At 38.9% G+C, this 26,708-nt stretch overlaps 5 protein-coding genes and 1 non-coding gene across 6 annotated transcripts; all 6 read left to right on the top strand.

Annotated features, from left to right (window-relative positions):
* The first annotated feature begins 304 nt into the window (after nucleotides 1–304).
* On the top strand, nucleotides 305–5,276 carry LOC101306891 (auxin response factor 3-like). Its single transcript, XM_004293853.1, has 12 exons — nucleotides 305–994; nucleotides 1,109–1,165; nucleotides 1,566–1,745; nucleotides 1,873–1,957; nucleotides 2,111–2,201; nucleotides 2,273–2,437; nucleotides 2,555–2,674; nucleotides 2,745–2,820; nucleotides 3,298–3,460; nucleotides 3,551–4,440; nucleotides 4,554–4,644; nucleotides 4,968–5,276. Exons 1-11 carry the CDS (start codon nucleotides 713–715, stop codon nucleotides 4,605–4,607), a joined length of 2,163 nt encoding a protein of 720 aa, XP_004293901.1. The 5' UTR covers nucleotides 305–712; the 3' UTR covers nucleotides 4,608–4,644; nucleotides 4,968–5,276.
* A 1,713-nt stretch (nucleotides 5,277–6,989) lies between these two features.
* On the top strand, nucleotides 6,990–10,192 carry LOC101306603 (MLO-like protein 12-like). The gene is made up of 13 exons (XM_004293852.1): nucleotides 6,990–7,223; nucleotides 7,354–7,411; nucleotides 7,517–7,791; nucleotides 7,971–8,031; nucleotides 8,260–8,348; nucleotides 8,458–8,532; nucleotides 8,622–8,710; nucleotides 8,813–8,862; nucleotides 8,967–9,007; nucleotides 9,171–9,344; nucleotides 9,435–9,470; nucleotides 9,583–9,711; nucleotides 9,816–10,192. Exons 1-13 carry the CDS (start codon nucleotides 7,050–7,052, stop codon nucleotides 10,170–10,172), a joined length of 1,608 nt encoding a protein of 535 aa, XP_004293900.1. The 5' UTR covers nucleotides 6,990–7,049; the 3' UTR covers nucleotides 10,173–10,192.
* TRNAI-UAU lies at nucleotides 8,102–8,175 on the top strand. The gene has a single exon. It is a non-coding gene; the product is annotated as a tRNA-Ile (tRNA).
* Nucleotides 10,193–14,693: 4,501 nt separating the features above from the next.
* LOC101306308 (glutaredoxin-C9-like) lies at nucleotides 14,694–15,446 on the top strand. Its single transcript, XM_004293851.1, has one exon. It carries the CDS (start codon nucleotides 14,751–14,753, stop codon nucleotides 15,180–15,182), a length of 432 nt encoding a protein of 143 aa, XP_004293899.1. The 5' UTR covers nucleotides 14,694–14,750; the 3' UTR covers nucleotides 15,183–15,446.
* Nucleotides 15,447–17,579: 2,133 nt separating this feature from the next.
* LOC101306018 (thioredoxin-like protein 4A-like) lies at nucleotides 17,580–19,366 on the top strand. Its single transcript, XM_004293850.1, has 2 exons — nucleotides 17,580–17,808; nucleotides 18,787–19,366. The coding sequence occupies exons 1-2, from the start codon at nucleotides 17,689–17,691 to the stop codon at nucleotides 19,093–19,095; spliced, it is 429 nt and encodes a 142-aa protein (XP_004293898.1). The 5' UTR covers nucleotides 17,580–17,688; the 3' UTR covers nucleotides 19,096–19,366.
* Nucleotides 19,367–20,009: 643 nt separating this feature from the next.
* LOC101305731 lies at nucleotides 20,010–26,094 on the top strand. Its single transcript, XM_004293849.1, has 15 exons — nucleotides 20,010–20,348; nucleotides 21,185–21,346; nucleotides 21,484–21,549; nucleotides 21,778–21,921; nucleotides 22,101–22,211; nucleotides 22,338–22,439; nucleotides 22,544–22,729; nucleotides 23,029–23,118; nucleotides 23,201–23,335; nucleotides 23,436–23,558; nucleotides 23,647–23,732; nucleotides 23,861–24,473; nucleotides 24,609–24,686; nucleotides 24,899–25,986; nucleotides 26,066–26,094. The coding sequence occupies exons 1-14, from the start codon at nucleotides 20,067–20,069 to the stop codon at nucleotides 25,940–25,942; spliced, it is 3,222 nt and encodes a 1,073-aa protein (XP_004293897.1). The 5' UTR covers nucleotides 20,010–20,066; the 3' UTR covers nucleotides 25,943–25,986; nucleotides 26,066–26,094.
* Nucleotides 26,095–26,708: the final 614 nt, after the last annotated feature.

Here is a 26,708-nt window from a genome sequence, read left to right as displayed (position 1 = left end):
AGATGAGCCTGAGCTTTTCTTTCACAAAAAGGAGAAAGGGTCTCTGGTCTTTGTTTCTTATTTTTAAATTTCTGTAATGAATTTCTGAGAAGTTTGATTAAGGAAGAAGGAGAGGGGATACGAGTGAGATTTGATGGAGTAGAAGGGGACAGAATAGACATCCGCCCGGAAATACAGGGATGGGAGAGCCGTACAGTTCTCCCTTCTCACTTTTCAGTCTTTGATCTTTTTTATAATTTATTTAAGAAAATTAAAATTATTTAACCCATAAACACAGACACTCACTCACTCTCTCTCTTTCTTTCTTTCACTGTCTTTCTCTGCCACACATCACACCCAGCAGTTGCAGCGTTGCAGAGGCTGCAGCACTGCAGCAGAGCTGCAGAGAGAGACAGACTCAAAGAAATAATATAAAAATTCGCAAGGAAAAAGATAAAAGAGAAAGAATTCTTTAAAAAAAACAAATTTTTAAGTCTTTTGAGTATTCTATTGGGTTGGGTTTGGGTCTGTCAAAGTTTTTAAGATTAAAGCTCTGAGCTTTTTATTCACATACACCAAAAAAGAGTGTGTCTTGGTTTCTTTTGGGTGTGTTTCTTTTAGCAAATGCCTTAAAAATGCACAAGTGAAACCAGTTGGGTTGTAGTTTGAGCTTTGACACATAAAAAGGCTTGAGCTTTAGCTTTGTCTGTTGTGTTGTTTAGAGTTTTGGGTTATGGCGGGTCTGATCGATCTGAACAGCACGACGGAGGAGGAGGAGGAGACGCCGTCATCTGGGTCGTCGTCCAATTCGTCTGGCTCAAATGGTTTGATTTCTGGGTCTGTTTGCTTGGAGCTGTGGCACGCCTGTGCTGGGCCACTGATTTCTTTGCCCAAGAAAGGTAGTGTGGTGGTTTATCTTCCACAAGGGCACTTGGAGCAAGTGAGTGATTTTCCAGCCTCGGTTTATGATCTCCCTGCTCATCTGTTTTGCCGAGTTCTGGATGTTAAGCTTCATGTGAGTGTTTGTAATGCTTAAAGTTTGGATCTTTAAGGGAATTTGGGGTGTTTTGGTTTCTGGGTTTGTTGGTTTTTGGGGTTTAAACAGTTTTGTGGTTGCTGTAATTTGCAGGCGGAGAGTGGTAGTGATGAAGTGTACGCACAGGTTCAGTTGGTTCCTGAAAGTGAGGTGAGGTCTCGTCTGTTTTTGATTGGTTGTATGGTTTAAATTCCTAATGCTGATTCGCTTTGTGATTTTGGAGTTAAAGTTCAGTGTTTTATTTTCTGTTAAAGACCCTAAAAACCCAGTTCAGTTGTTAAAATGTAAGTTTACAACTGTGAGCCAAATGGTTATGGACTTTAATTCATCTGTCAGAAACCCAAAACAAGTTTAATCCAAGAACTTGTTATTTGACATTCAGTCAATGTTTGATGTATGTCTTTGCTGCTCTTGTTTCCCACTTTTGGCAATTTACGTTCTTGGCAAATTTGTAATTGGTTACTTCACTTTAATTCAATTTCTTTTGGACTTTTGGGTGGTGGTAATATGTAACATTGAGGTGCCTTCAATTTTGCATTCATCTTTATAGGAATTTGAGCACAAACTAGGGGAAAGAGAAACTGTTGCAGATGGGGACGAGGATGCTGAGGGTTCAGAGAAATCAACTACACCCCATATGTTCTGCAAAACCCTTACTGCTTCTGATACTAGCACTCATGGGGGCTTCTCTGTCCCTCGCCGTGCTGCTGAGGATTGTTTTCCTCCCCTGGTAATCATCCATGCCCTCATCCCCAAATTGTATTTTAGCACGTTTTGTTTTTGATTTCCCTCATCTTAAGACTGTTTCATATCACATTTATTCGAGTGTAGCCTAGTAATATGGATTATTATTGTAGGATTACAGTCAACAAAGGCCTTCACAGGAGCTAGTGGCAAAGGATCTGCATGGCCTGGAATGGAGGTTCAGACATATCTATAGGGGTATGCATATATGAAAATATGTTTTGTGTGCTTCATTTCATAGAGGATTATATCATGATAGAACAATAGTGATCTTATCGGAGTTCTATTGATAACTCTGTGAAATGGACTCTGGTTTTCATTTCTATTCTTTTTTCTTTTGGTTCGGAGCAGGGCAGCCACGCAGGCATTTGCTTACCACTGGATGGAGTGCCTTTGTGAACAAGAAGAAGCTCGTTTCTGGAGATGCTGTGTTGTTTCTCAGGTACATAATTTTTTCAGTTGAAGACGCTTAGGATGTACTTGTTCAAACTTCTCATACTATATCCATTATAGGGGTGAGGATGGAGAACTGAGACTTGGAGTTAGAAGGGCAGCCCAAGTAAAAGCTTCTGCCACTTATCCAACTCCTGGTAGCCAGCATTTAAACTATAACTCTGTCACAGAGCTGGTGGATGCTATATCTACGAAGACTGCTTTTAACGCCTATTACAATCCAAGGTAGTGCACTGCCTGCCCTTTTCATCTTATTCCCCATGCTTTGTATTTCATGCCTCTTTGGACTCCATTGTCTTCCGATTAATATTGGCTTTAAGTTTTTTCATATTGATTTTGTAGAGCCAGCTCATCAGAATTTATAATACCTTTCCGTAAGTTTTTGAGGAGCCTTGGTCATTCCTTCTGTGCTGGAATGAGATTTAAAATGCGCTTTGAAACAGAAGACGCCGCAGAGCAAAGGTTTGCCATTGTTGAATAAAAAGTTATTTACTGTATTTATCTTCAAATTTTGATTTCTCTTTTCTGGCAGATACACTGGACTGGTAACGGGGATTAGTGAGTTGGATCCCCTAAGATGGCCTGGTTCCAAGTGGAAATGTGTAGCTGTAAGTAGCCCTGTCCATATATCTGATTTCATTGTTCTTCTGGGATCAACACTAGAACATCACTATTTCTAGTGACCCTAAACCCTAAACACTAGAACATCACTATTTCTAGTGACCAAAAATGTTTTCAGGGAACTTTCATGCATAGCTCTTACCTATATCAAGTTTGTCTTCCAACTCTACGTGTTCTTTAACCTATACATGTGGTGGGGGCATATGCAGAATTCCCCCACTTTATTAGGTTTTGTCTGAATTCCCTATCTTGTACAAGACCTAAAGGCTCATGCATCTGCTGCTTATTATATTACGTTTGGATATGTTACTTACCCTGCCTCCGTGCCTGGAACGTTTACTGACTTGAAATCATAGAACAAATATTCCTCTTTTTGTAGCATTCAACAAACCATACTTGTAGTGCATGCCTTCTTCATTTAGCCATTTACACGCTGGTTTTAAATATTTATTTTGCTCTTGCAGGTACGGTGGGATGATATAGATACTAGCAAGCAGCATGGCCGGGTTTCCCCATGGGAAATTGAGCCATCTGGTTCTATTTCTAATTCCAGTGGCTTAATGGCATCTGGTCTGAAGAGGTCCAGGATGGGCTTATCTGCAGAAAAGCAAGAATTTCCAGTTCCTCGTAAGTATTGCATTCAGATTTGGATGTGTTGTCATAATACTCATATTTGCAAAGGTACTGATTTCTTATTGTCTATTGTTTTAATTACAGATGGGATTGGAGCCTCAGACTTTGGGGAATCTTTAAGATTCCAGAAGGTCTTGCAAGGTCAAGAAGTTTCGGGTTTTGATACTCCTTTTGGTTCTATAGGGGGTCAAAATCAGCATCCCTCTGAATCGAGGAGAGTCTTTCACGGCTCTATTGGTTCTAGAGGTAATGATCTCAGAAACTCATTTGTGAATTCTGAGATTGCCTCAAAAGGCTTTGGTGAATCTTTCCGATTCCAGAAGGTCTTGCAAGGTCAAGAAATATTTCCAAGCACACCATACGGAAGAGCTCCAGCTACTAATGAGGCTCGTGAATATGGTTGCCCTGGAATCTTTGATGGTTTTCAGGTGCCAAGCTTTAGAAATGGATGGTCTACGATGATGCAGGGCAGTAATACACCTATGCACCGAGCTGCCCCTGTACAGGTGTCATCACCATCATCTGTGCTGATGTTCCAGCAAGCAATAAATGCAGGAGCCGAGTTCAATTCAGTATACAATGGTCATAACCAACAGGAACAGAGAATAATGCAACGCACTCATTCTGAATCAGATGGTGGGAAGCAAACATCAGCCTCGTTCTGTGAACGAAGCTTCACCAGGGAGGGTCATGGTGGCATGAATTCTTTTGATCAACATGGTATTTCACATCCTCCTCTTTTGAGTCAGTCTTCATTGAGAGGCAGTCAAGATATGGTTTCATCATGCAAAAGTAGCTGCAGACTGTTTGGTTTCTCACTGTCTGAGGAAACACATGCCCCAAATAAAGTGGACAACTCCACCTCAGTTACATCTGCATTAGAGTCTGGAGCTTCTATGTTCCCCAATGTTGAACCACGGTTTCATTCAAAGCCGCCTTCGATGTCTGCAGCTGTTGGGATTCCTTGTACCAAAGTAAGCAGCCACTTTGCTTCCGGAGATCTTCTTGTTAATATTACATCATAGTGTGCACCAATTCTATGCTATGGTTAGTGTCTAATCTACCAGTTGTGAATTTTTACATTCAGGAATGGGCATTTAACTGGCGTGGAGAAAGGATGGAAAGTTGTTTACAAGGATAGTGACAACGACACAGAGCTTGTTGTGACGTTCCACCCAGTAAGAACTCACAATCTTTCTATTCTGTTTTGTCTGTGTCCGAGCATCAAATCACATTTCTGGTTTATCAGCATTATTGAGCCAAAACTTATATAGTATGGTTTCACGTACCCACTTTCTCTTTCGTGTAAAATACATACTCGTTATCATACAAGCGACCCTAGTTAATACCAATAAATTACTGCTGTTGGTTCGGTTCATTTCTTTGCTTGAATATTAAGGATGAGATAATTGTATGCATATATACCTTCAATTAAGCAGGGCCTGCATCACTTTAGCTCTTGGAATTATCTTCTTATTTTCTGCTGTTGACATTTGTGTAGGAAATGCTACCACAATATTATGTAAGAAACACTAGGCTAGAAGATGTAGTCTTTGCGCCCGAGGATTTTCGCAGGTTATGCGTGTGTTGTATTTTATGTAACTGAACTACATTTGAAGGTAAAAAAAAAGAAAAAAAGAAGAAGGTTTGATTAAGCGCTTCTGGGTGACTTGATTGTATTATGATGAATTAAGCTGTAAGAAACGGTTTGCAGAATCTATGATTGCCTCTTGAAAAAGGGGCCTATCCGAAACTGAACAAATTGTACCGATTTGCAATTGTTAAATAATGTTATTACTTATCGTCCCTACATAATGTTGTGCTACATTCTTTTTGTTATTATCAACTATATCCTGTGTGTATGTATTGTAGCGTAGCTATTGTTAGAGAATACAGATATTGAAAACTCAAGAATTATTGCTGTGGGTTATCAGTTTGTTTCGGATTCTTCAGCTCACCATTTTGATTCTCTTACCTAACCTATTTATTAAGAATTCTGGACTATAATACTTCATTACCATTCCCATTTGTTGGCAGGAGTTCCATCACTTCCAAGCGGTCCATTTTATAAACAAAACTTTGACCATATGCTATTGGCTTAATGGATTTGCAGGACTTTGCATGATGTCTGTTTCCCAGAGACATTTTTTAATTTTCGAAGCTGGAAGTTCCAATTACACGATTGGAAGTCTGAAAATTTAGTTGAATTTCTGGAAACCTTCATAAAATCCATGCCATAAAATCAGCTCCAAAGTCCATTTCAATAGTTTAGGTGATCTCGACCTCTTTAATCATAGTGAGGAAAAGATAGAGACGTTGCTGCTGCTGCTAGATGCTAATGACTTGTTAATGTCACCGTCTTCTTCATGGTCCATGATTGATTTCAAAATTTTATAAACCGTAGTCGACGTGTTTACTGTAGCAAGTGTTGCACTGTGAAACTACAGAGTGATCCTCCGTGTTTGGTCGACGCTGAAGATCTTCTTTTGGTCCTATAATATAATGACAACCGCGTCTTCTACAGCATTTCAAATCAGCAAGACTAAAGAACAAAACCATGTGTAAAAGCAAGAAAGTATGATGCATATGGAATACGCCAAATCAGGTTTGATTCATAAACAAATGATAATGACCTTGATAAAAACACGTACCCTTTTCGGTTTAGAAAGCCTTTGTACCCGTATGAAACTAGAAAGCCTTTTGCAAGCGTCTCTTTTTAGATCGGCGGCATTTATGCTCATGTTTGATCTTACTAGTTCTGTTTTAGTTTATTTCTTAAAATGTACCGTTCTACTCAAATGTTGTAACGCATTGAAAGAGCATCGCACGATGAGTAGAAATAATACACCTCATTACACTGAATACATGTTAGTCTTTTGTGTAAAACCAAGAAAAAATAAAATGGTAAAAACATGGAAGCAAATTTTGTTGCCTCCCTAGCAAACTTAGGTCATAGGCTAAGACAATCGTTGCTTTTGGGAGGGTTGTGTTCCTTCTGAAGTTTCGCTTGCTCTTTCCTTCAACGTTGTAAACTTTGGGTGCAATAGAGACACATCTATCTAAATTTTCTTTTTCTATAAAAAAAAATGGTAAAAACATGTGAATGTAGATCCAGCTGCAGCTGCTTGTTACTGTCACGCGCATTGAGTAGGTTGTGGATCATACAAGACTAAACAATGTTTGCCAACCCTTAAAAAAATATTTCACAGAATAAAATTTCTTTCTTTTTTCTGCATAACTTTCACACAGACCGTCGTTTTCTACAACCCTTTAGTGCATAGAGTAGCATTATGATTGCAGAAAAAAGAATGTAAGGTAATCAAGGTATGCAGTGGTGGGCTTTGACAGTGGACCTTTATCAACCTCTTAATCAGTTTCTATGTCGTACAGGAATATATATATATATATAGTTGTGCACATAAAATTTCTACTGCATTCAGACTCATGGGTTTGTCTTCATACTTGCGTAGACGTCACAGATTCCACACACAGCCAGGAGGAGAGTCAGACATGGCGAACCTTCATAGAAGATGCTCCTCTCTATAGTTGTATGACCTGACCCTCAGTACATATATACTAGCTCATGAGCCGAAGGACTTCTGCTATAGCTAGCTTAGAGAGAGATATGGCTGGAGAGGAAGTGAGTAGTGAAAGTACCTCACTTGAATCAACACCAACATGGGCTGTCGCCACCGTCTGCTTCGTCTTGATTTTCATCTCCATTATCATCGAGCATTTGCTTCATGTCTTAGCCAAGGTGAGCTACACTTCAATTCCTCTCTTCTTATTACAGCAGCATTAGTATCTGTATCACTGTATGAGTCTGATAAATGATCACCTCTTTTCTATTAATGCATTAATCATACTCCTCTGGGATCTCTTTGCAGTATTTCAACAAAATAAGGAGGAAGTCACTCATTCTCGCTCTTGACAAGATCAAAAAAGGTAACTAATTAACTATGCGAATAGCTAGAACTGATCAAGAACACATGGTTGCTATTTTATATGATCTTAGACGCAATCGTGAACGTGTGTCTTCATTGTCTGTAGAGTTGATGTTGCTGGGGTTCATTTCTTTGCTGCTAACCGTGGGGCAAAAGCCGATTGCCAACATCTGCATCCCTAAATCCGCCGGAGAGTCATTTCTTCCTTGCCAGAGCTACACCTTGAGTGAAGATATTGTTGAGGAAACCAAATGTGCTGAGCAAGGAAAGGTCTCATTGATGTCGAGGTCCGGTGCGAATGAGCTCCAATACTTCATTTTTGTGCTCGCAATGTTCCATGTCATGTCTTGCTTTCTCACTTCCGCTCTTGGTATGGCCAAGGTAATTAAGCACCATTATTATTCTTCTTTTTACAATTTGGATAAAATTCTCTTAACCACTTAAGTTACGAAGTTTTGGTGTCCGTGGTGTAGACCAGTTTATTAAGAAATGGGAAAGGTTGGACCCAAGTGTGACTAGATTGGCTTATGTTGTGAATGTTTTATGTTTCTGTTTTATAGATGAAGAGCTGGCAGTCTTGGGAGGCAGAAACCAGAACCATGGAGTATCAATTTTCTTATGGTAATTAATTAACAAGATTATTAATAATTAATTTTAAGTTTAATCTAACCTCATAAAAATTACCACAGCTGGTCCCGTGGCTCAGTTGGTTAGAGCGCTGGTCTTATGAGCCGGAGGTCGCGAGTTCGAGCCTCGCCGGGACCAGTTTGTTTAATTTTTTTTTGTTAACAATTATCTCCTACTTTTTGTGTGATTAATTAAGCATACTGCAATGCAAATAATGTGCAGATCCAAGGAGATTTCAGCTGGCACACCAAACCTCATTTGGGAAGCGACATTTGAAATGTTGGAGTGATCACAGAATACTCCGTTGGCCGGTAATGAAGCTTGAACAAAGTTAACCATAGTTGCCATTTATTTCCTTCTTTAAAACAAGATGAAGAAAAGCTTAATGCTGTGTTCTTTCATATGTGATGAATGTTACAGGCCTGTTTTGCAAGGCAATTCTTCAGTTCTGTTTCCAAAGTGGATTATTTCACTCTTCGACACGGATTCATAGCGGTAAAGTTAATCTAAACTCTTCATGATACATGTAAATTCTTAATCTAGGCAAGCTCTTCAATAATGTTTTTATGTTGCTGCTCCTCTAGGCTCATTTTGCAGAAGGGAGCAATTTTGACTTCCACAAATATATCAGAAGGGCTTTGGAGAAAGATTATGGTGTAGTTATGAGTACAAGGTAGGATAGCTAAGAATGTAATTTTTGATTATCTACATCTATTTTCAAATCCTCCTGAGAAGTGGGATGTGAGACATTAACATATCTTATTCATTCTTGCAGCTGGTGGATTTGGATGTACTCAGTCTTCATCATATTCTTGAATGCACATGGTAATGCTTTGAATCCTCTTATTTTTTTCAATCAGATCCAGTTTTTAGTAAACAAATGTAATTCTAATTTGGATAGCTAACACTTATTCATTGTGTCTCTGCAGGATTTTACAATTATCTATGGGTACCATTCATTCCTTTAGTGGTAAGTAACTCGAATTTACTCAATCTTAGCATGCTCGATCTAGTTATTACGATACGAGAAATGTTATTTGCATATATGTGAGTATGCAAATAACATTTATGTGAGTATGGCAGTAGATATATGTGAGTGTAATGTTCATATGCTTTGGTGTATTTTTGTGCAGATGCTATTGCTTGTGGGAACAAAGCTACAAGGCATCATAACTAAGATGTGTGTAGATAGCCATGATAAATCTCATGTTGTAAGAGGAACTTTGCTTGTGAAGCCCAGTGACCACTTTTTCTGGTTTGGCTGGCCTAAATTGCTTCTTCATATTTTGCACTTCATACTGTATCAGGTAATTGATTCTTCTAAAACCTTATTTCAATTTCAAAATAAAAAGTATGGCGGCCTGACGATCATGTAAACTGTTCTTTAAACTTTGCAGAACTCATTTCAATTGGCATTCTTCACATGGACTTGGGTGAGCATATTTTTACTAATTTACTGCTTGAACTTGCCATAAGTATATGTACATTAATGTAGAGAATGAAGTTATTCTATGACACCCCTAACGGATTCGTTTCGAAATGCAGTACAAATTTGGTTTAAAATCATGCTTCCACAGAGAAACAGAGGATATAGTAATTCGCCTAGCCATGGGTATCATGGTACAAATCCTCTGTGGCTATGTAACTCTTCCTCTTTACGCATTGGTCACTCAGGTATGACACGTACATTGATACATACATAACATACCTAGGCTAGTTTAAGTTTGCTACATCAGATTCAAGAAATAAGTTTCGACTCTAACTGGATCTTTGTACAGATGGGTACGTCGATGAGAAAAGCTGTCTTCACCGAGACGGTGGTTACCGGACTGAAAAAATGGAGAGCTAGAGCCAGGAAGAACCTTGCTCTTAAGAGCTCGGCACGAATGTCGTTGGATGCTTCCCTTCAAACCTCACTCTCACTAGACACTACACTTTCTTTCAGTCACATTGATGCTTCGGCTTCTTTCTCCACCGTGGATTACGACGCTGAATACGTAGCACTAGAAATAATCGACAATGCCGGAAATGTTGTACATGACAAACAAGTTCCGGAGGCAGAGGATCGGAACCAGAAGCCGGGCTCATCCTTTGATGGCTTTGATTTGAGTAGAAGTAGAAAATCTCAAACATGAGCTAGCCTGCAGTTTATAGTATCAGCTAACTCGATTCGTTTTTTGCTGTGATTGATAGGTTGTATAGTTTCTTCTCTATTTCTGAACAGTGTTGCTCATAATTCATAAACCATGAACCCTGCTTTTACTCACATGAGTCTCTAATTGAATCTAGAAGGAGATCATGCCACTCATCATGGCAGTGATTTGTCCGAGAGTGTTTGGTATTATTAGGTCATGTACGTAGGAGAATGATCGATTTATATGAATTATTGCACTATAAGCCAAGTGAAAATACGGGCTACAAAGAAAAAGTGAGGACTCAAAAGGGTGAACCAAATATCGATTAGGACATCGCATGCACATTCTAATGAAGACATGTAAAGACTAAGAATATTCAAACGGTGAGGTAAAGCATATATATGATATACCTTGTTGATTGATTTAGGGTAATCAACCCGCCAATACTTCTTGAATTTGTGACAAAAAAAAAAAACTTTTTCTGTCATTCAACATATTGTTACAAATTAGCTGGTGTCGCCTAAATTTTATTAAAAAATTATATAAAAAAATGAACAGCTTTTGTATTCTGATTTAGAAAAGTCGTAAAACCCCAAAAAAAAAAAAAAAAAGGAAAAGAAGAGGAAAAGGGCTAAATTTTGAATTAATCTTACGTAAATCAGAATTGTAAAAAAGAAGCATCGGCGGCTGCCATGAGAGCTAGGAAGTGTTGACTCTTGAAAGCCATCGCCGCCAGTAGCCGGAAACCGTTAGGTTTCCATTAAGAGTGTGGTGGTGTAGTTGCGAAGCTATTGTACTAAACAATATGCGCGCGTTAGGGTAACTTAGGACTAATCAATCAACTTTACGATATTATATACTACAAAGAACCGAAAATGCTAGCTCCATAATGAAGCAACGAATGCGTCATTAGTTTAGCTCTTGATGACGTTTACAAAGAGTGAATGGTTCACGTTCATGGCCTTTTTGTGGTTGAATTAGGCTCTTAACCTAATTATTGTGTAATCGTGGACTTGTATTATGCTCACAGTAGCATGAGCTAAAGCAAGAACAACTTTAATAGCCTAAACTTGATGCTAATCAAGCACACATATTAAAGAAAGCAAAGTCATGACTTTGTATTGTAGACAATCATTTGCATAGAGAATCCATTTGCGAATCTAACGGGTCTAGATTAGACACAAAAAGAGAGTTATCTATACAAAGCAAGTCATTGTTGGTCTGATTTTGAGAGTCTATTTGATTATCTTCCAAATTACACTATTACCAAATGGGCAACAACAACACGTAATTGTGGCGTTTAGGGGCTGGACCTCAAAAATGGCCACATATAAGTGTAATTACTCTTTTCCTCGTAGCACACTTGAGTGTAGTTTTTCTGTGTGTATTTTCAGGATCCGGTCCTTAAAAGTTACACTATGTGTGTGGATGTTGTTTACTATTGTTATGATATTGTGTTAAATTATTGTTTGTCATCGTTTCTATAATTATTAATTATATATATTTCACACAGTGAAAATTCTTTTTAACCACTTCTATAATTATTAATTATATATATTTCACACAGTGAAAATTCTTTTTAACCACTTTGATTGGTTGATGTGGTTGATATAGTGATTTGTGGATATTATGCATATATACTTATATCTTTTCCTTTATATAAAAGCATTATATACCAATATATACCATATGTTCTACTTTCATTGATCACCAAACCAATATTGACACTCCTTATATTACTTGCTAAAACTGAAACTAGCGTGGCAGAGACTCAAAACTTAATGAGTAGACTAAGAAAATCATTAACATATATATCAGACAATCCATTTTGGCCAGCACGTTTCGATCAGCAATGTGGTTTTCTTCATCATCACCTACAACTCTAGAAGAAAGTATATGATTGCAAAACAACAAAAACGACCAAAAGAAAAACTAAAAAAAATGACGATAGCCATGAGGTGGCATTGCTGTGTCCTAAGTCGTGTAAAATGGCATGCAATAGCAGCAGCTACTTTAGACTCATTCTTCAAACTACGTACGTACTATTTGAATGATATTGAATCCTAATTTATGTCATCCAGCTTCTTGTTTTCATAATAGACCGACGTCCGACTAAACCAAGCTTTGCTCAGTTTTTCAAAGTAATCCCTAACTCCAAGTCTTTCTTCTCTATTCTATTGTCCTTTGATGGGTAACCATAATTTCCACGCTATAATCCAATTAGGTTTCCTCTTCGTCCTCAATTCTCATAACATGTCCATTCTTAATTACAAATATCTCATCACGTACGTACTAGTCCGGCAGACCTAACTTCGTACGTCGCCCTGCTAGCTCCTTAATCTCACCAATAAACCCCCAAAGACTACGGCATGGATCTTTCATTTCTTATGTAAAATTCACCGTCACACAACAAAAGAAACCATTTTCTGTCACCAACTTTGCTCATTAGCGTGTTCTCGTTTGTTAAGCATTAACTTATTATATATAACCTTTAATATCTCAATTATCGGGTTATATTTCTAAAATAATTTTTCGAAAGCCAAACATAACGGACTTTAATTATTCTGTCAGATTAAACTCTCACGCTTAGATTTTGATCGGCCGACCCTTAATTTTGATTTTTTTTTTTACGTGTTTTAGAGTATTCTATAACGTGATGGCTCTGTCTCAACATGTGGTAAGCTATTTACTATATATATATTTGTTGATCACTGTTCATCTACAGTGATTTACTGTTTATCTACAGTAAACAACATTTTTGGGGCTCGGGGCCCTTTTTTTTTTTTTCTTGGAAAAAAGAGTAGATTGAGTTTCGCAGTTCGCACACTATCTAGAAAGGACCCTCTGAAATTTGTTTTGTTTTATCTCCGATGAAAAAAGTAGATTAGAAAAAGAATGAAAGAAAGAATTGAGGAGAAAGAACATAAGAGATATATTTTTACTACTATGATAAGTGTTTTTTTGTTAAGTATTTCAAATTAAATCTATATAGATCTTACACTTTGATACATTAAAAATGAGAATAAAAAAAATAAAATTTATGAACACAAATCTCACAAATCTCGCGACAAAACGGGGTCATAATTCTAGTATCCATCTAAATCTTGTACTAAATTAGTTAGTTAATTGATTAATAACCGAAAGAATTCCATCATCAACACTCTGGGTGACATGATCAAAGCGTTGACCCCCACATGATCAGATGCCACGTGTGATTCATGACTCACACATACACAGACAATCATCCCTATCGTAAGCCCTGCTGTACCACACCCGATGATTTGACACCTTCACGAAAACGTGGAATGTTCTTTTTCTCTAAATTTATTGAATTTTTTTTAATAAAGCATAGAAAATAAAACCCACGTCCAAATCATTTCGCTCGTCAGGCATGAGAGAGAGACCAGGCTACGATAAATAGGCGCGTGCAACGTGGCTGATAGCGATAGGTGGGGACAGATGTCAGGACGAACCACGTTGGAAGATCATTATCCTCATATTCGGGAACCACGTGGAAGAACAGTGATGCTGAGGTCAGCGAGTGGTGGGTAGCGATCGAGTGTGACGATATGCAGGGGTTGTCGTGTAGCTTGCGTCTGACGCACCGCCCGGGAACGGCTTTGGCATTATACGGGGGAGGAGTAGTTTGGGGGTTCGATTGGTTTTGGATGAGGATATGAGGTGGAAAAGATTTCATCACTCATTTTCTTAGATTTTATTTGCATTATGGAAATTCTTTCTCTATCAAAAGGGTAGGGGTGTCCAACTTCAACCGCTTTATCGGTTCTAGGTATAGAGAATAAATCACAAGCGCAGTGTTGTGGTCTAAGGGCGTCTAGTAATTCGATAAAAATGTATGCTTGTGAGGTGGTTTAAGTAAAAAAAAAAAGAACAAAATAAGAGTAAAGTAAAGTATCAATAAGACGTCATATCCAAGTGCAGTTGATACTCTTATGAGGTAGTAAAAGAGATCACAAATTTGGGATGTGAAACAACCGTGACAATTATGACTTTTCATATTTGCAATGAATGTTATTAACCATGTTACATGTGCATTATTCGTATATCAACCATTCATTCAAAAGAGAAATTGAGCTCATTGTGTATTGACATAAAGCTAACACTTAGAGACTTTTTTTGGAGTTTATAGTCAAAACTCAAAACGTTTGTCACACAATTAAACTGATAAACTTTATTTGATCATAATTATGAGGAACAATGCGAGGTTAAGATCGTAAAACCCACAAGTGTTAGCTAGGGTTTTCTATCCGATGTGCCCCATCACGGAGATGATTCCAAACTCCGAAACCGGTAAGCAGGAGAGAGCGTGGGCCCAACGCGGCTAAGTCTACTCAGAAAGGATGGAATCTGTCGATTGTCGACCGACGCGGCTGATGCCACACCACGTCACATACAGTAGCCAGTGACGTACCAGAGTGCGCAACCGCCGTTGACGTTAGACTCTCCACCATTCTCTCCTTTATAAAACTCCCCCTTCTCCCACGCCATTTTTCTCCACCGCACCCTCTCTTCTCTTCTCTCAAATCAATCTCGCAAAATCTCACAAAATTTGATATAATGCAAGCTATTCCATACGGATCGTGGGCGTCCGGCGCCCACTTGTCGACGACACGGGAGCAGCATGACGTTTCGGTTTCTGCTCCGACGACGGTGGCAGCAAGCGTACAGAAACTGGTGTCGGAGAATGCCGTTATAGTCGTTGGGAGGCGCGGCTGCTGCATGAGCCACGTGGTGACGAGGCTGTTACTCGGCCACGGCGTGAACCCAACTGTTTTCGACGTGGACGAGGACGACGAGGCCGCTGTTGTCGTTGAGCTACGTAAGATGATGACGATCGTCGGAGATGAGAGTGTTATTGACAATTGGCCGCAGTTTCCGGTGGTTTTCGTCGGCGGGAAGTTGTTTGGTGGTTTGGAGAAGGTTATGGCGACGCATATTTCCGGCGAGTTAGTTCCGGTGTTAAAAGAAGCTGGAGCTCTCTGGCTTTGACTTTTGATGAGTTACGTTTTACGGAGTGGTTTCATTTCACCCATTTACGTTTTGGTTCTTCTGGGTTTCTGAATATTGGGGTGGCTGGGTAAGCTGTTCCTTTTCCAGAATTGAGGGAGAGATTTGGTTTAATTTGGAATTCCAGGCTATGCAAGCAGAGCTTATTTTGGTTTTCCTATCCTAACTTGTATATTCTTTGAAAGTAATGGAGAGAAATACTTGTTAGATCGAAATTAATCACAGATCATGCATCTCATTGTCTTCCTTGAATTTATGTATTTATTCCTTGGTGGGTGGATCAGTGGATGTGATTTGATTGGAAAATAATTGAGCTGGGAAAATAGATATATGAACCATTCTCTTCGTTTCGCAGCCTTGCTTTTGTGTTCGGTTATGCAATTGCTGATGAAACAAAGGGGCTTAATGAAACTGCAAAGTTTATGAGAGTGATGGTGTTGTTTAACTAAGATCCTTTGGAATTAGTTGTGAGAAATGACGTTCATATAACATTTTGATCCATGAAATTCTGATTTCAACATCGTTTACTTGTATGATTAACCGATTTATTTTCGGTCTAAATAATGTACAAGAATTATTGGTACAGCTTTTAATCATCATAAGAATTATACGTGAGTTGATTTCCCGAGCCAAATTTAGTGAAGTTGTAAGTAGATCAAAGCTGCGTCATAACTTGTGATGATCGAGCCAACGATAGCTGTGAGTTCTTGGACTTCTAGTTATACAGGGGACAGGATACAACTCATGTATACTGGATCCACTGATATTAAAAAACAATAGTTCTATGACAAGATAGCCAACCAATTATAGCCATTTCAAGGATGTGTTAATGAATGTTGCCATTTCAAGGCTGGTGAGCGGTGACCTGGTGCTGCAGATAATCACAGGATATTACAATTTGTTTTTGACATAAGCATGATGATGGGTGATGCGGATTGAATCGTTGTTTAATCATCAAAGCAATCCATACAAGCTTAAAAAAATCGAAGAGATGGGGCATGTCAAAGAGCGTCTGTCGGGTTCTTCTATGATTCAAAAAAGAAAGCACTATTACATGTAGGACCTGTTATACGCGTACGTATGAGACTATGAGTGTATGACATACCCAGAAAGCCAAAGAGACGTGGCGATCTAGCTACTTTGATTTTTCATTTTGTGTTATTCATAACACACTCTTCTTATTTTTTTAATTACTTTTTGTTTAGTTTTGTTTGCAGACTACCTAAAAAGTAAAAAAAAGTTAGGAAGGGTGTGTTAATAGAGAAAATAGGTGTGTGAAAAACACTATCCTTTGTGTTTTAGGTCCTCTTGGTTTATTGAATATCCCCTGGACCCAGCTCACATATACGATGACATCATAGAATATTGTAAACATTGTATTTTCCAAAATGAGTCCTAGCTAGCTAGCTTGTTCTCTCACTACCTTCATGAGCCAATTTGAAGGTTTCCTAATCTATAAACAAAAGTCAAGTATGAACCTTGAAAATTCTGTTAGTGGATAATAACGATGAAGCACCAATGAGCTTTCCATATCTGTACTTACATGTCTAGCTATGACATTGTATTATAGAGCCATAGGGTTGTAGTTGTGAATATGTTATCTGTTGACATTTTGTCGAAGAGAAATGATTCACGCTTTGAAAATCGAGAGTACATGAACAAACTATTAATACATAGAAAGTAGAAAAATGATTGTTTTATTTATTTATTTATTTTTTCAATGAAAACTATCAAAATTTGTCACTGAGCTGGTGACACGTTTGACACTTATTTCACTGTCATTTAAAAATAGAATTAAATTCAGTTTACCCCCATGAGGTTTGGGAGTAACTTCATGTTAATCTCTATACTTTCAATTTCATCAGTTTACCCCTCAAACTTTTAAATTTTCCTCAAGCGTGACCAAATGTCCTATATTATGTCTGAATCGGACGTTAACTGCTGATAATTTTAACCTTAACTGTGAGGTCAGTATCTAGAATCTGGGCAAATCGGACCTTATATGTCCAAATCAGATCTTATATGTCCAAATCGGACCTTAACTGCTGATAATTAAAGGTCAATTCAAACGGAATATGAGAATTTAGGCACGGCAGACAGAAATTGAAGAGTTCAAGGAGTAAACTGATGAAAATAAAAGTGTAGGAACTAACATGAAGTCACCCCCAAACCACAAGAGGGTAAACTGAATTTAATTCTTAAAAATATCACGAATATGTCATAACTCACCTAACTTTTTGTTGGACTATTTATGTGCCGAGTTCAAGGTGGGCCTAGAGTCCTTTGGTTTCTATTGGGCCGTGTCAAAACCACAAAAAAATGAGGGCTTTAGCTGTAGCGGTATTGGTCTTTAAAACCCGTAAGGAGTTGGATTCCAATAGCCGACTTGCGGAGCTCTTGCTTTATAAGCTGATCATTCACACAAACTTGTCGTTCTCGATAGAAAGAGAAAGTTGGGAATTTGGTGAAGTGAGAAGGTGACCAAACGATGTCGTATTTGCTTCCGCATCTTCACTCCGGCTGGGCCGTCGATCAGGCTATTCTCGCCGAGGAGGAGCGTCTCGTCGTCATCCGATTCGGCCACGATTGGGATGAGACCTGTATGCAGGTTTGAGCCTCGAACCCTAATATTTGTTGTTCTTGTTTGTTTTCAATTTTTGACTGAAATTTGATTCAATTGGTTTGCGGAACCCTTGCTTTGATTACAATTCAGCTCTGTTTTCTTTAGCAAAGCAAATAATTAGAGCGTTTTATTGTTCTTTAGAAAATCAGGGTTCAATTGCAGATGTGATTATGAATTAGGGTTTTAGTAGAGAAATATGGATGGCTTCTATGCATATAGTAGTTTGATTGTGGGTTGCAATATATTAGGAGGGAATTGGTAGATGGTAATATTAATAACCAAGTGCCTCTTTATTAAGTAATTTGGTAAATTTGTTTTGTCTTGGGAGAGAGTGGAATCGGAACCGAAAATTGATATACAGGACTGACCATCTGTTGTTTTTGTTCTCTTTTAGGATTAGTTGGATTTGGATTTAGTTTTAGAATTCAGTTTTAGAGAGGACTAGAGTGAAAGAAGCATTGTTATTCCGCGACTGTTGTGTAGCCCTTAGTTTTCTGAATTCATGAAGAAACTCTTGAAACATACTTCTTATTCGTGTAATGTAAACCATAGAGGGGCCATGAACAGTATAAGTTAAGCAATTAGCAGGATTATGTTAATTAAGTCTGTGAGTCGGACACAGTGACGTCTTTTGTTTGCTTTTGATTTATGTTACGTCTCCTTTAGCTGCTCTACTGCAGAGGCTATATTACATTGAATGTTGGTTGATCTCTACTAAAACTTAAGTCAGGTTCGTGTCTGTAGAATCATGTTACTGTTTCACATCAAAAACATCTTAGCTCTGTAATCTTTCTTAGATGATTATTATTAGAAGTACTTGTGCCCAAAACCACCATATCCCTTACACCTTTTGTGTTTATTGAAATCTCTATGATTTATTTCATGTAGCTGCTCTTTCTATTTCATATTAGTTTTGACTGGAATGCAGGCTAATTTATGGATTTTTATTGTCTTATGTACTAGATGGATGAAGTGCTCGCAAATGTTGCAGAGACTCTGAAGAACTTTGCTGTCATTTACCTTGTGGACATCACTGAAGTTCCTGATTTCAACACCATGTACGAGTTGTATGACCCTTCCACAGTCATGTTCTTCTTCAGAAACAAGCACATTATGATTGATCTTGGCACTGGGAACAACAACAAGATCAACTGGGCTCTCAAGGACAAGCAGGAGTTCATTGACGTTGTGGAGACTGTGTACCGTGGTGCAAGGAAGGGACGTGGTCTGGTGATTGCTCCTAAGGATTACTCTACCAAGTACCGCTACTAAATTGAAGTCCTGTACGTCATTTCAGACTTTGTAAGACAAATATTGGAACATCCTGTGTAATGGGCTAATTTTCTCTAGATTCTGGATTTGTTGTATTGGATTAGGGATAACAATGTGTGAATGTGTTATGGCCTAAACCAGTTGTGCACCAATCAATTGTTTAAGTGTGGTACTATTTTAACACTGAATATGTTCGTATTTGTCATGCTAGTACTATTATCTGCTGGGATCTGATGTTCATTAATTTGTACAATGATTGATCATTTGACGAGCACACATCTAGGGTGATACCGCTGAAGCTGAAGGCTGGCTTTTTTTTGATTGAAAGGAGGCATTTGGTTGCGGTGGTTGCTAATGTCGACTTACAACCACCAATCATCTGCCTAAGTTGATTTGGCTTCTCTGTTTGGCATTGATCAGCATGAGTCGATTTTAGCTTCTTTGTTTGGTATTGACCGAGAAGCTAAAATCGACTCGTGCATTATCTGCTTTTAAGTTCCTAGATCATCACGGTCTATCCAAAGCACTTTAAAAATTGTACTTTGCCGACGTGCCAAATCATGGTTGGTCAATAAATCAGATATAGAAATCAAATTTAACATGTAGTGACTTCAATTAAATACACAAAAATAAAATTAGAGCCTTGGAAAATCTTCTGAAAAGGGCCTTAAAAATAAAAAAAAGCAATAGCTTTACTAGCTTTATAACCACGCTGTCGCTCCGATATAAAACAGTGACAATTACAAGAAAACCCTTCCCTTAAAGCAAACGACCCGAACGACAACTCAAACCCATCAGACCCGTATTCGTAACTTCCCTCCCCCCCTTCTCTCTTTCTCTGGTAAAAGCTCAAAAACCTCGATCCCTTTCCCTCCCCCAATTTTAAACCCTCCCTCTGTTCCTTTTCCCCAATCAAACCAAACCAGTAGAATCACAGAAATCCCAAATCAAATTGTAACGGTTTTCGCGAGATGTTCGGGATTTTCAGACGAGGCAACGCCTCCGAAGCCTCGCCGGAATCTTCCTCCTCCCTGTCTTCTTCGTCGTCGCAATCACCTTCGCCTTCGCCGACGCAGCCGTCACGGTCGGTGACCGGGCCCGCGAGGCCGATTCGCCTCGTCTACGCCGACGAGAATGGGAGGTTCCGGATGGATCCGGAAGCCGTCGCGGTGCTGCAGCTCGTTAAGGAGCCGATTGGTGTCGTCTCCGTCTGCGGTCGCGCTCGCCAGGGCAAGAGCTATATTCTCAACCAGGTTAGATCTTCGTTTTGATTCGAATTAGTGCAAAGTTTCGTGCTTTTTGTGTTTGTTTTTCTGCCTGTGAAATTCTAGGGTTTGTGATTTTAGGTACGGTAGGATTCGCCTTTTGCCCTAATTGTTATGATAAGAGTAAAGTTTTTCTAATTGTATGAGATGTTAGGGTTTCTGTAAGTATAGTGGAATTTAGAATTAATGAGCTGAAATAAACTTATTAGCTAATTTAGCTAGTGGTAATTTATAGAGGAGAGATAGTAATGCAGCTTTACCTCTGAGTGCCGAAGAATTGATCTTTATATGAAGCTCACGGCATGAAGCAGGTCGAAAGGCTGAGATGTTATTGGACTATTTTGCCTTTTTCGGTCTGAGCTCTATAATGCTCCTTGTTTAGCTCTAGTTAGAACATTTGAAACAGGTTTAAGGTTAGCCAATGTTTTACCCGATTATGTTGGGCTATGGTTGGTTCTCACTGATGGATGTGCATGTATCTTATGGGCTGCAAATTTCAATAATTGTCCTGAATCGTAAGGTTGTATATGATTACCTTAAAGACATTAAGATGGTTTCTAGTAAAGAAACAGTTCCTTTATTATTGTTTCTCTGTCTTTTGAATGTGCTCGGTAAGTATTTTTGCCTGTCAAGTTTCTCTCAACTTTGTAATGGTTCAGGACATCTTCTTTTCAGTGCCTCCATAAGCTAATGTCTTGTTGAGTCTTTTTGTATAAAAGGTTACTTCTGTGTTGAAGTGTACGATCGTTCTAATTGATGTTTGCTTCCGTTATTGTCACTATAAGTAAGTCATATAAAATTATGCTTATATTCCTGTATTGCAGATCCTTGGAAGGAGTAGTGGATTTCAAGTAGCATCAACTCATCGTCCATGTACTAAAGGACTATGGATGTGGAGTGCACCCTTAAAGAGAACTGCCCTTGACGGAACTGAATACAATCTCTTATTGTTGGATACTGAAGGAATAGATGCTTATGATCAGACAGTGAGCTCTCAGTTCTTTACTTACTAAGCTATTTGTCTCTCATCATTTTATAAATATGTTCCGTTCCTTATCATTGGCATATTTTTGTTTCATGTTGTAAGCTAATTTCAATTATTGCAACTTATTTTATTTGACAGGGAAAGTACAGCACACAAATATTTTCCTTGGCTGTTCTCTTATCCAGCATGTTCATTTACAATCAGGTTAGGGAAACTTCTGCTGCTGCTTTGATCTTTTGTGGCCTGTTGCTTTCTAATTATGCTTGATGACTTGTTTTCCAAATCTTGTTTCAAGCACTCTTATGGCTCGGCTAGGGTTTATGTAAATAGGTTTGAGCTAGGGTGTGGAGGGGGAAAGATATTTGCAATTTGATGCAGTATGCAATTCCATCTTTGTTTTATCAGTTTTCCTGATGTTGGCTTTTCTCTTAGATGGGTGGTATAGATGAAGCTTCACTTGATCGTCTCGCTCTTGTCACTCAAATGACCAAACATATTCGGGTTAAAGCCTCTGGGGGAAAAACCACAGCTTCTGAACTTGGGCAGTTCTCCCCAATTTTTGTCTGGCTTCTAAGGGTAAATTGTTATGAATTATATATTTCTTTTCTCTGCAGCAGTTTTTTAGTCCTGCTATTATTGCGACCGTAGTTCTACTGTCATTATTATTTTGGTTGTTATTGCTTTTTTAATGGTCTCTTAGTAGGATATGTACTATATTTCTTCAGTTGTGTTAATCCCCAGTGTCTTGGATCCAGGACTTCTATCTTGAATTAGTAGAAGATGGTAGAAAGATAACACCACGTGAGTATCTAGAGATTGCGTTGAGGCCTTTTCAAGGAAAAAGAGATGTAGCTGCCCAAAATGAGGTAGTGTATCTCTTAGTTGTAAAAATATCGTTGCATTATCATGAATTTATATCTTCACATTTAGCACTTGCACTTAGAATTTTTTTTATCCATGTTTGACTTCTAACATAAAAATGTTTGATATAGATACGGGACTCCATCAGAGCTCTCTTTCCAGATAGAGAGTGCTTCACTCTTTTACGGCCTGTGGACAAGGAAGATGAGCTGCAGAGACTTGATAAAATTGATGCAAGTGATTCACTGCTTTCTTCTAATTCTTTCAGCTTCATGAACTCAAATTTTTTATTCTCTTTGCATTATATTCTATGCTAACTTAAAGAAGTTTTATGCAGTTGAAGAAGTTAAGGCCTGAGTTTAGGGCAGGGTTGGATGCTTTAACAAGGTTTGTTTTCGAACGAACAAGGCCCAAGCAAGTTGGGGCTACTATGATGACAGGGCCGGTTCTAGTTGGTATCCTCCAGTCCTATCTTGATGCTCTTAATAATGGTGCAGTGCCTACCATTTCCTCTTCATGGCAGGTTTGTGTCTATGAGCATTATGTTTGCTTCCATGACTGTATTTTCTTGGTGTATAAATGTGGAGGTTTTGAAAATCAAGAGACAAGTGGATATGATGTCTAAATTGTACTCAGTTAATCTTAATTTACAGTGGACATTCTAATTTCATTTTAATATGGAATAATTGCTGAACCGGAAATGAATGAATGAGAGGTTTTAAATTTGGGAACAACAAGTTAACTACTCTAAAATAAATGAGAGTGATCAGTATTCCATTTCTGATTGCCATGAATCTTAGTTTACATATTTTTGATTTACAGAGTGTTGAAGAAGCAGAGTGCCGAAGAGCATTTGATTCGGCTGTTGATGCCTATAGGTCTGCTTTTGACCGTTCAAAGTTGCCTGAAGAAGTAAGTTATGCAATCTCTCTTTTCCTTTGCAATATCCCTTGATTGTGGATGGTTTCAAATATCTCATATTCATATGTTGCAGGCTGCACTGAGGGAAGCTCATGAAGAGGCTGTCCAAAAATCACTGGCTGCTTTTAACGATTGTGCTGTAGGGGTCGGTCCAACTAGGAAAAAATACGAAGGGAATCTCCACAGACAGCTCAAAAAGGAATTTGAGGTCTGATTACTACAAATATGGTCTTAATAGGCTATGGCCTCAGGAAGTCCGTAATTTTTTTTTTCCTAAATATCGTTGATTTGAATTGGCTACTATACAGGATTATAAGAAGAAGGCGTATATGGAGGCAGAGTTGCAATGTCTAAATGCTATACAAAGTATGGAAGGGAGGCTGAGAAGAGCTTGCCATGCTAGTGATGCTAATATTGATAATGTTTTGAAGGTAAAGTGTGTCTTCAATCAGTTGCCTCATGTATTCAACATATTTAATAATGGGTCTTGAAATGTGCATCTCACATTTTATCTTCTAGGTTCTTGGTGACCTTATATCTGAGTATGAGAAGGCAAGTCGGGGTCCGCTAAAATGGCAGCAACTGGCTTCCTTTTTAAAAAAGAGGTCTGTTTTCTTTGTTTCACTACCTTTTTAGAAACCTTTTTAGAAAAAATAAATAAATTAAAATTAAAATTATTTGCCTGCTTTTCTTGTTGATGTATTTGCCTCCCTTTTTCTTCCAAATTTTACAGTCTGGAAGGTCCAGTCCTTGATCTCATCAGGATGCAAATTCACAAAGTTGAATCAGAAAATGGCTCCTTGAGGTTGAGATGCCGTGCCATGGAAGGTGAGCTAGGTTTACTGAAAAAGGAGGTAGAGGCAAGCAAGCAGTCTAAGACAGAGTATCTCAAACGCTACGAGGACGCTCTCAATGACCAAAACAAGCTCCGTGAAGAATACATGGTTCGAATCAACAACTTGCAAGGAAATAGTACTTCTCTGCAAGATAAATGTGCTAGCTTGCGAAAGAGTTTGGATTCTGCAAAAGCAGAAGCAGTTGAATGGCAAAGAAAATACGAGCACCTTCTCTCCAAGCAGAAGGCGGAGGAATCTCAAGCTGGTTCTGAAATTGCGGTTCTCAAGTCCCGATGTAGTGCTGGTGAAGCAAGGCTGGCTGCTGCGAAGGAACAAGCTCAGTCTGCCCAAGAGGAGGCTGAGGACTGGAAACGCAAGTATGATATTGCTTTTCGAGAGGCAAAAGCTGCTCTGGAGAAGGCAGCAATTGTCCAAGAACGTTCCAGTAAGGAAACACAGAGGAGAGAAGATGCTTTAAGGGAAGAATTCTCAAGTAGTTTGGCTGAGAAGGTGATCTCTCATCTCTCACTCTCTCCCTCTCCCACACACACACACAGACTTACATACATTTTTTCACTCCAATTCTCTGGTTTCTTATATAATTAGAAACTGGTTTTGATTTGTTCTTTGTTGACGAATATGAAGGAGGACGAGATAAAGGAAAAAACAGCAAAGATCGAATATGCTGAGCAGTGCTTAACGACTCTAAAGATGGAACTAAAGGTAAATTTAAGTTTCAAGATGTTCTGTTAAAACCGCTCTCTCTCTTCCCCCCCACTTTTTGGGTTACTCTATTATCTCTGTTGTTTTCCTGAAGTTCATATTGTTTAACTCAATACGCCGCCTGTCTACTTGAGCCTGCCTGATTTATGCAAGCTATTGTGCATTTGTGTTTGTGCCAATGGTTGCACTTGACTGTCACATATTATTTGCAGGCTGCCAGGTCCAAAATGGATAGTTATGATGCTGAAATATCATCAGGGAAGCTTGAAATCAAGGAGTTGAGTAAAAAATTAGAAGCTGCAAATGAAAAGGCCAATTCATTTGAAAGAGAAAAGAAGATTCTGGAACAGGAGAAGATCCATCTGAAGCAGACATATGAATCTGAGATCAAAAGATTGGATGAAGTCCAAGAAAGGTGTAAAGTTGCTGAAAAGGAGGCCACAAGAGCAACTGATATTGCCGATAGAGCACGAGCTCAAGCAGATATAGCTCAAAAGGAAAAGGGTGAGATGCAGAGGCTGGCAATAGAAAGGTTGGCTCAAATTGAGAGGGCTGAGAGGCATATTGAGAGTCTACAAAGGGAGAAAAGAGACTTGGAGGTTGAGTTGGATGGAATCCGTGCATCCGAGAGGGGAGCTCATCATAAAATTTCTCTACTGGAGGCAAGAGTTGAAGAAAGGGAGAAAGAAATAGAATCATTATTGGAGTCGAACAATGAGCAGAGAACTAGTACAGTTCAAGTCCTTCAAGGTCTTCTGGACAGTGAACGTGCAGCACATGCAGATGCAAATAATAGGGCGGAAGCCCTATCTCACCAGCTACAATCTGCACAAGCAAAGCTCGATAAACTCCAGCAAGAATTGACTACTGTTCGCCTGAATGAAACAGCGCTGGATAGTAAGCTTAGGACTGCTTCACATGGGAAACGTTCAAGGGTAGACGATTATGACATGGATGTGGACTCTGTTCAAGACGGGGAATTGAGTGACCGGATTTTAAGAGTAAATAAGAGGTCTAGAAGTACTACTAGCCCTCTGAAGCATGCACAAACAGAAGACGGTGGTTCAGTATTCAGGGGAGATGATGATAGCCGCAGTCAGCAAACCAATTCAGAAGACTACACAAAGTTCACAGTCCAGAAACTGAAGCAAGAGCTAACAAAGCATAATTTTGGTGCTGAGCTGCTTCAGCTAAGGAACCCCAACAAAAAGGAGATCCTCGCACTATATGAGAAGTGCATTGTTCAGAAGTCGTGAATGGTAGAGCTGATGTACAAAAAGTTACTATGATAACTCCTTAGGCGAGTCTAGTACGTTGTCTTTATATTCGTAGCTTATGTTCTCATGTCTAAAAGCTGGTGTGGGTATGTATTTTTTTAGGTCGGACTCAGTCTGGACGATTGCGGGATTTATGTGTAAGTGTGGGTTTGCTTCAAGTACGTAACCTGGGCAGCCAGTACCAGTCTTGGTTTTCTTTGGAGGAGTTCGCTGCTCTGAGTAGTGAATTTGTGAATTCCTGTTTCCTATCACTGCACAATGCTTAAATTAGTTTCTGCTTCAATTGGGATGACAAATCTGTTCGTTTTTGCCATGGCTGTTCATCTAAACGAGTTGTATTTTCTTTTAAGAGAACGTTTGGCAGAGCGCAACAATTTGATTACCGATTTTCTCAGTTTTATGAGTTGAAAGTGAAATTTGGAGTGTTTAAAATATGACCAACAAATAAGCATGAACGTGTAAATGATTCAGAATCATGTGAATCGAAGTTTCCATCAGATTATAATGAGTAATTAAGGTTATATCATAGTACCATGAACAAAGATGTCATCATCATCTGCTCATTGTCATTCGATTATTTCAGAAGTCAGGACTCCTCAAATTGATTCATACAAGTAGAGGTGGGCCAGCCCACCTAATCAGTTTTCGGGCCATGTTTGGGCCAGCCCACGACAGACTATTTCTTAACGGGCTCGGGTTTGGGCTGGCCCATTTACTTAAATGTAAGGCCCGACCTGACCCACGG

The sequence above is a fragment of the Fragaria vesca genome, linkage group LG3 (assembly GCF_000184155.1).
Source record: "Fragaria vesca subsp. vesca linkage group LG3, FraVesHawaii_1.0, whole genome shotgun sequence".
Taxonomy (NCBI): Eukaryota; Viridiplantae; Streptophyta; class Magnoliopsida; order Rosales; family Rosaceae; genus Fragaria; species Fragaria vesca.
Note: the sequence above shows the minus strand (reverse complement) of the source record. Positions and strands in the feature narration are given on the sequence as shown.

Bases quoted from the DNA above. Each gene is read 5' to 3' on its own strand.
- LOC101306891 (XM_004293853.1), top strand. From the start codon at position 713: ATGGCGGGTCTGATCGATCTGAACAGCACGACGGAGGAGGAGGAGGAG. The intron at 1,166-1,565 runs GTGAGGTCTCGT...TCATCTTTATAG, and splicing joins AGTTGGTTCCTGAAAGTGAG to GAATTTGAGCACAAACTAGG. The intron at 2,821-3,297 runs GTAAGTAGCCCT...TTGCTCTTGCAG, and splicing joins CCAAGTGGAAATGTGTAGCT to GTACGGTGGGATGATATAGA.
- LOC101306603 (XM_004293852.1), top strand. From the start codon at position 7,050: ATGAGCCGAAGGACTTCTGCTATAGCTAGCTTAGAGAGAGATATGGCT. The intron at 8,032-8,259 runs GTAATTAATTAA...AATAATGTGCAG, and splicing joins GGAGTATCAATTTTCTTATG to ATCCAAGGAGATTTCAGCTG. The intron at 9,008-9,170 runs GTAAGTAACTCG...ATTTTTGTGCAG, and splicing joins TACCATTCATTCCTTTAGTG to ATGCTATTGCTTGTGGGAAC.
- LOC101306308 (XM_004293851.1), top strand. From the start codon at position 14,751: ATGCAAGCTATTCCATACGGATCGTGGGCGTCCGGCGCCCACTTGTCG.
- LOC101306018 (XM_004293850.1), top strand. From the start codon at position 17,689: ATGTCGTATTTGCTTCCGCATCTTCACTCCGGCTGGGCCGTCGATCAG. The intron at 17,809-18,786 runs GTTTGAGCCTCG...CTTATGTACTAG, and splicing joins GGGATGAGACCTGTATGCAG to ATGGATGAAGTGCTCGCAAA.
- LOC101305731 (XM_004293849.1), top strand. From the start codon at position 20,067: ATGTTCGGGATTTTCAGACGAGGCAACGCCTCCGAAGCCTCGCCGGAA. The intron at 23,119-23,200 runs GTAAGTTATGCA...CATATGTTGCAG, and splicing joins GTTCAAAGTTGCCTGAAGAA to GCTGCACTGAGGGAAGCTCA. The intron at 23,733-23,860 runs GTCTGTTTTCTT...CAAATTTTACAG, and splicing joins GCTTCCTTTTTAAAAAAGAG to TCTGGAAGGTCCAGTCCTTG.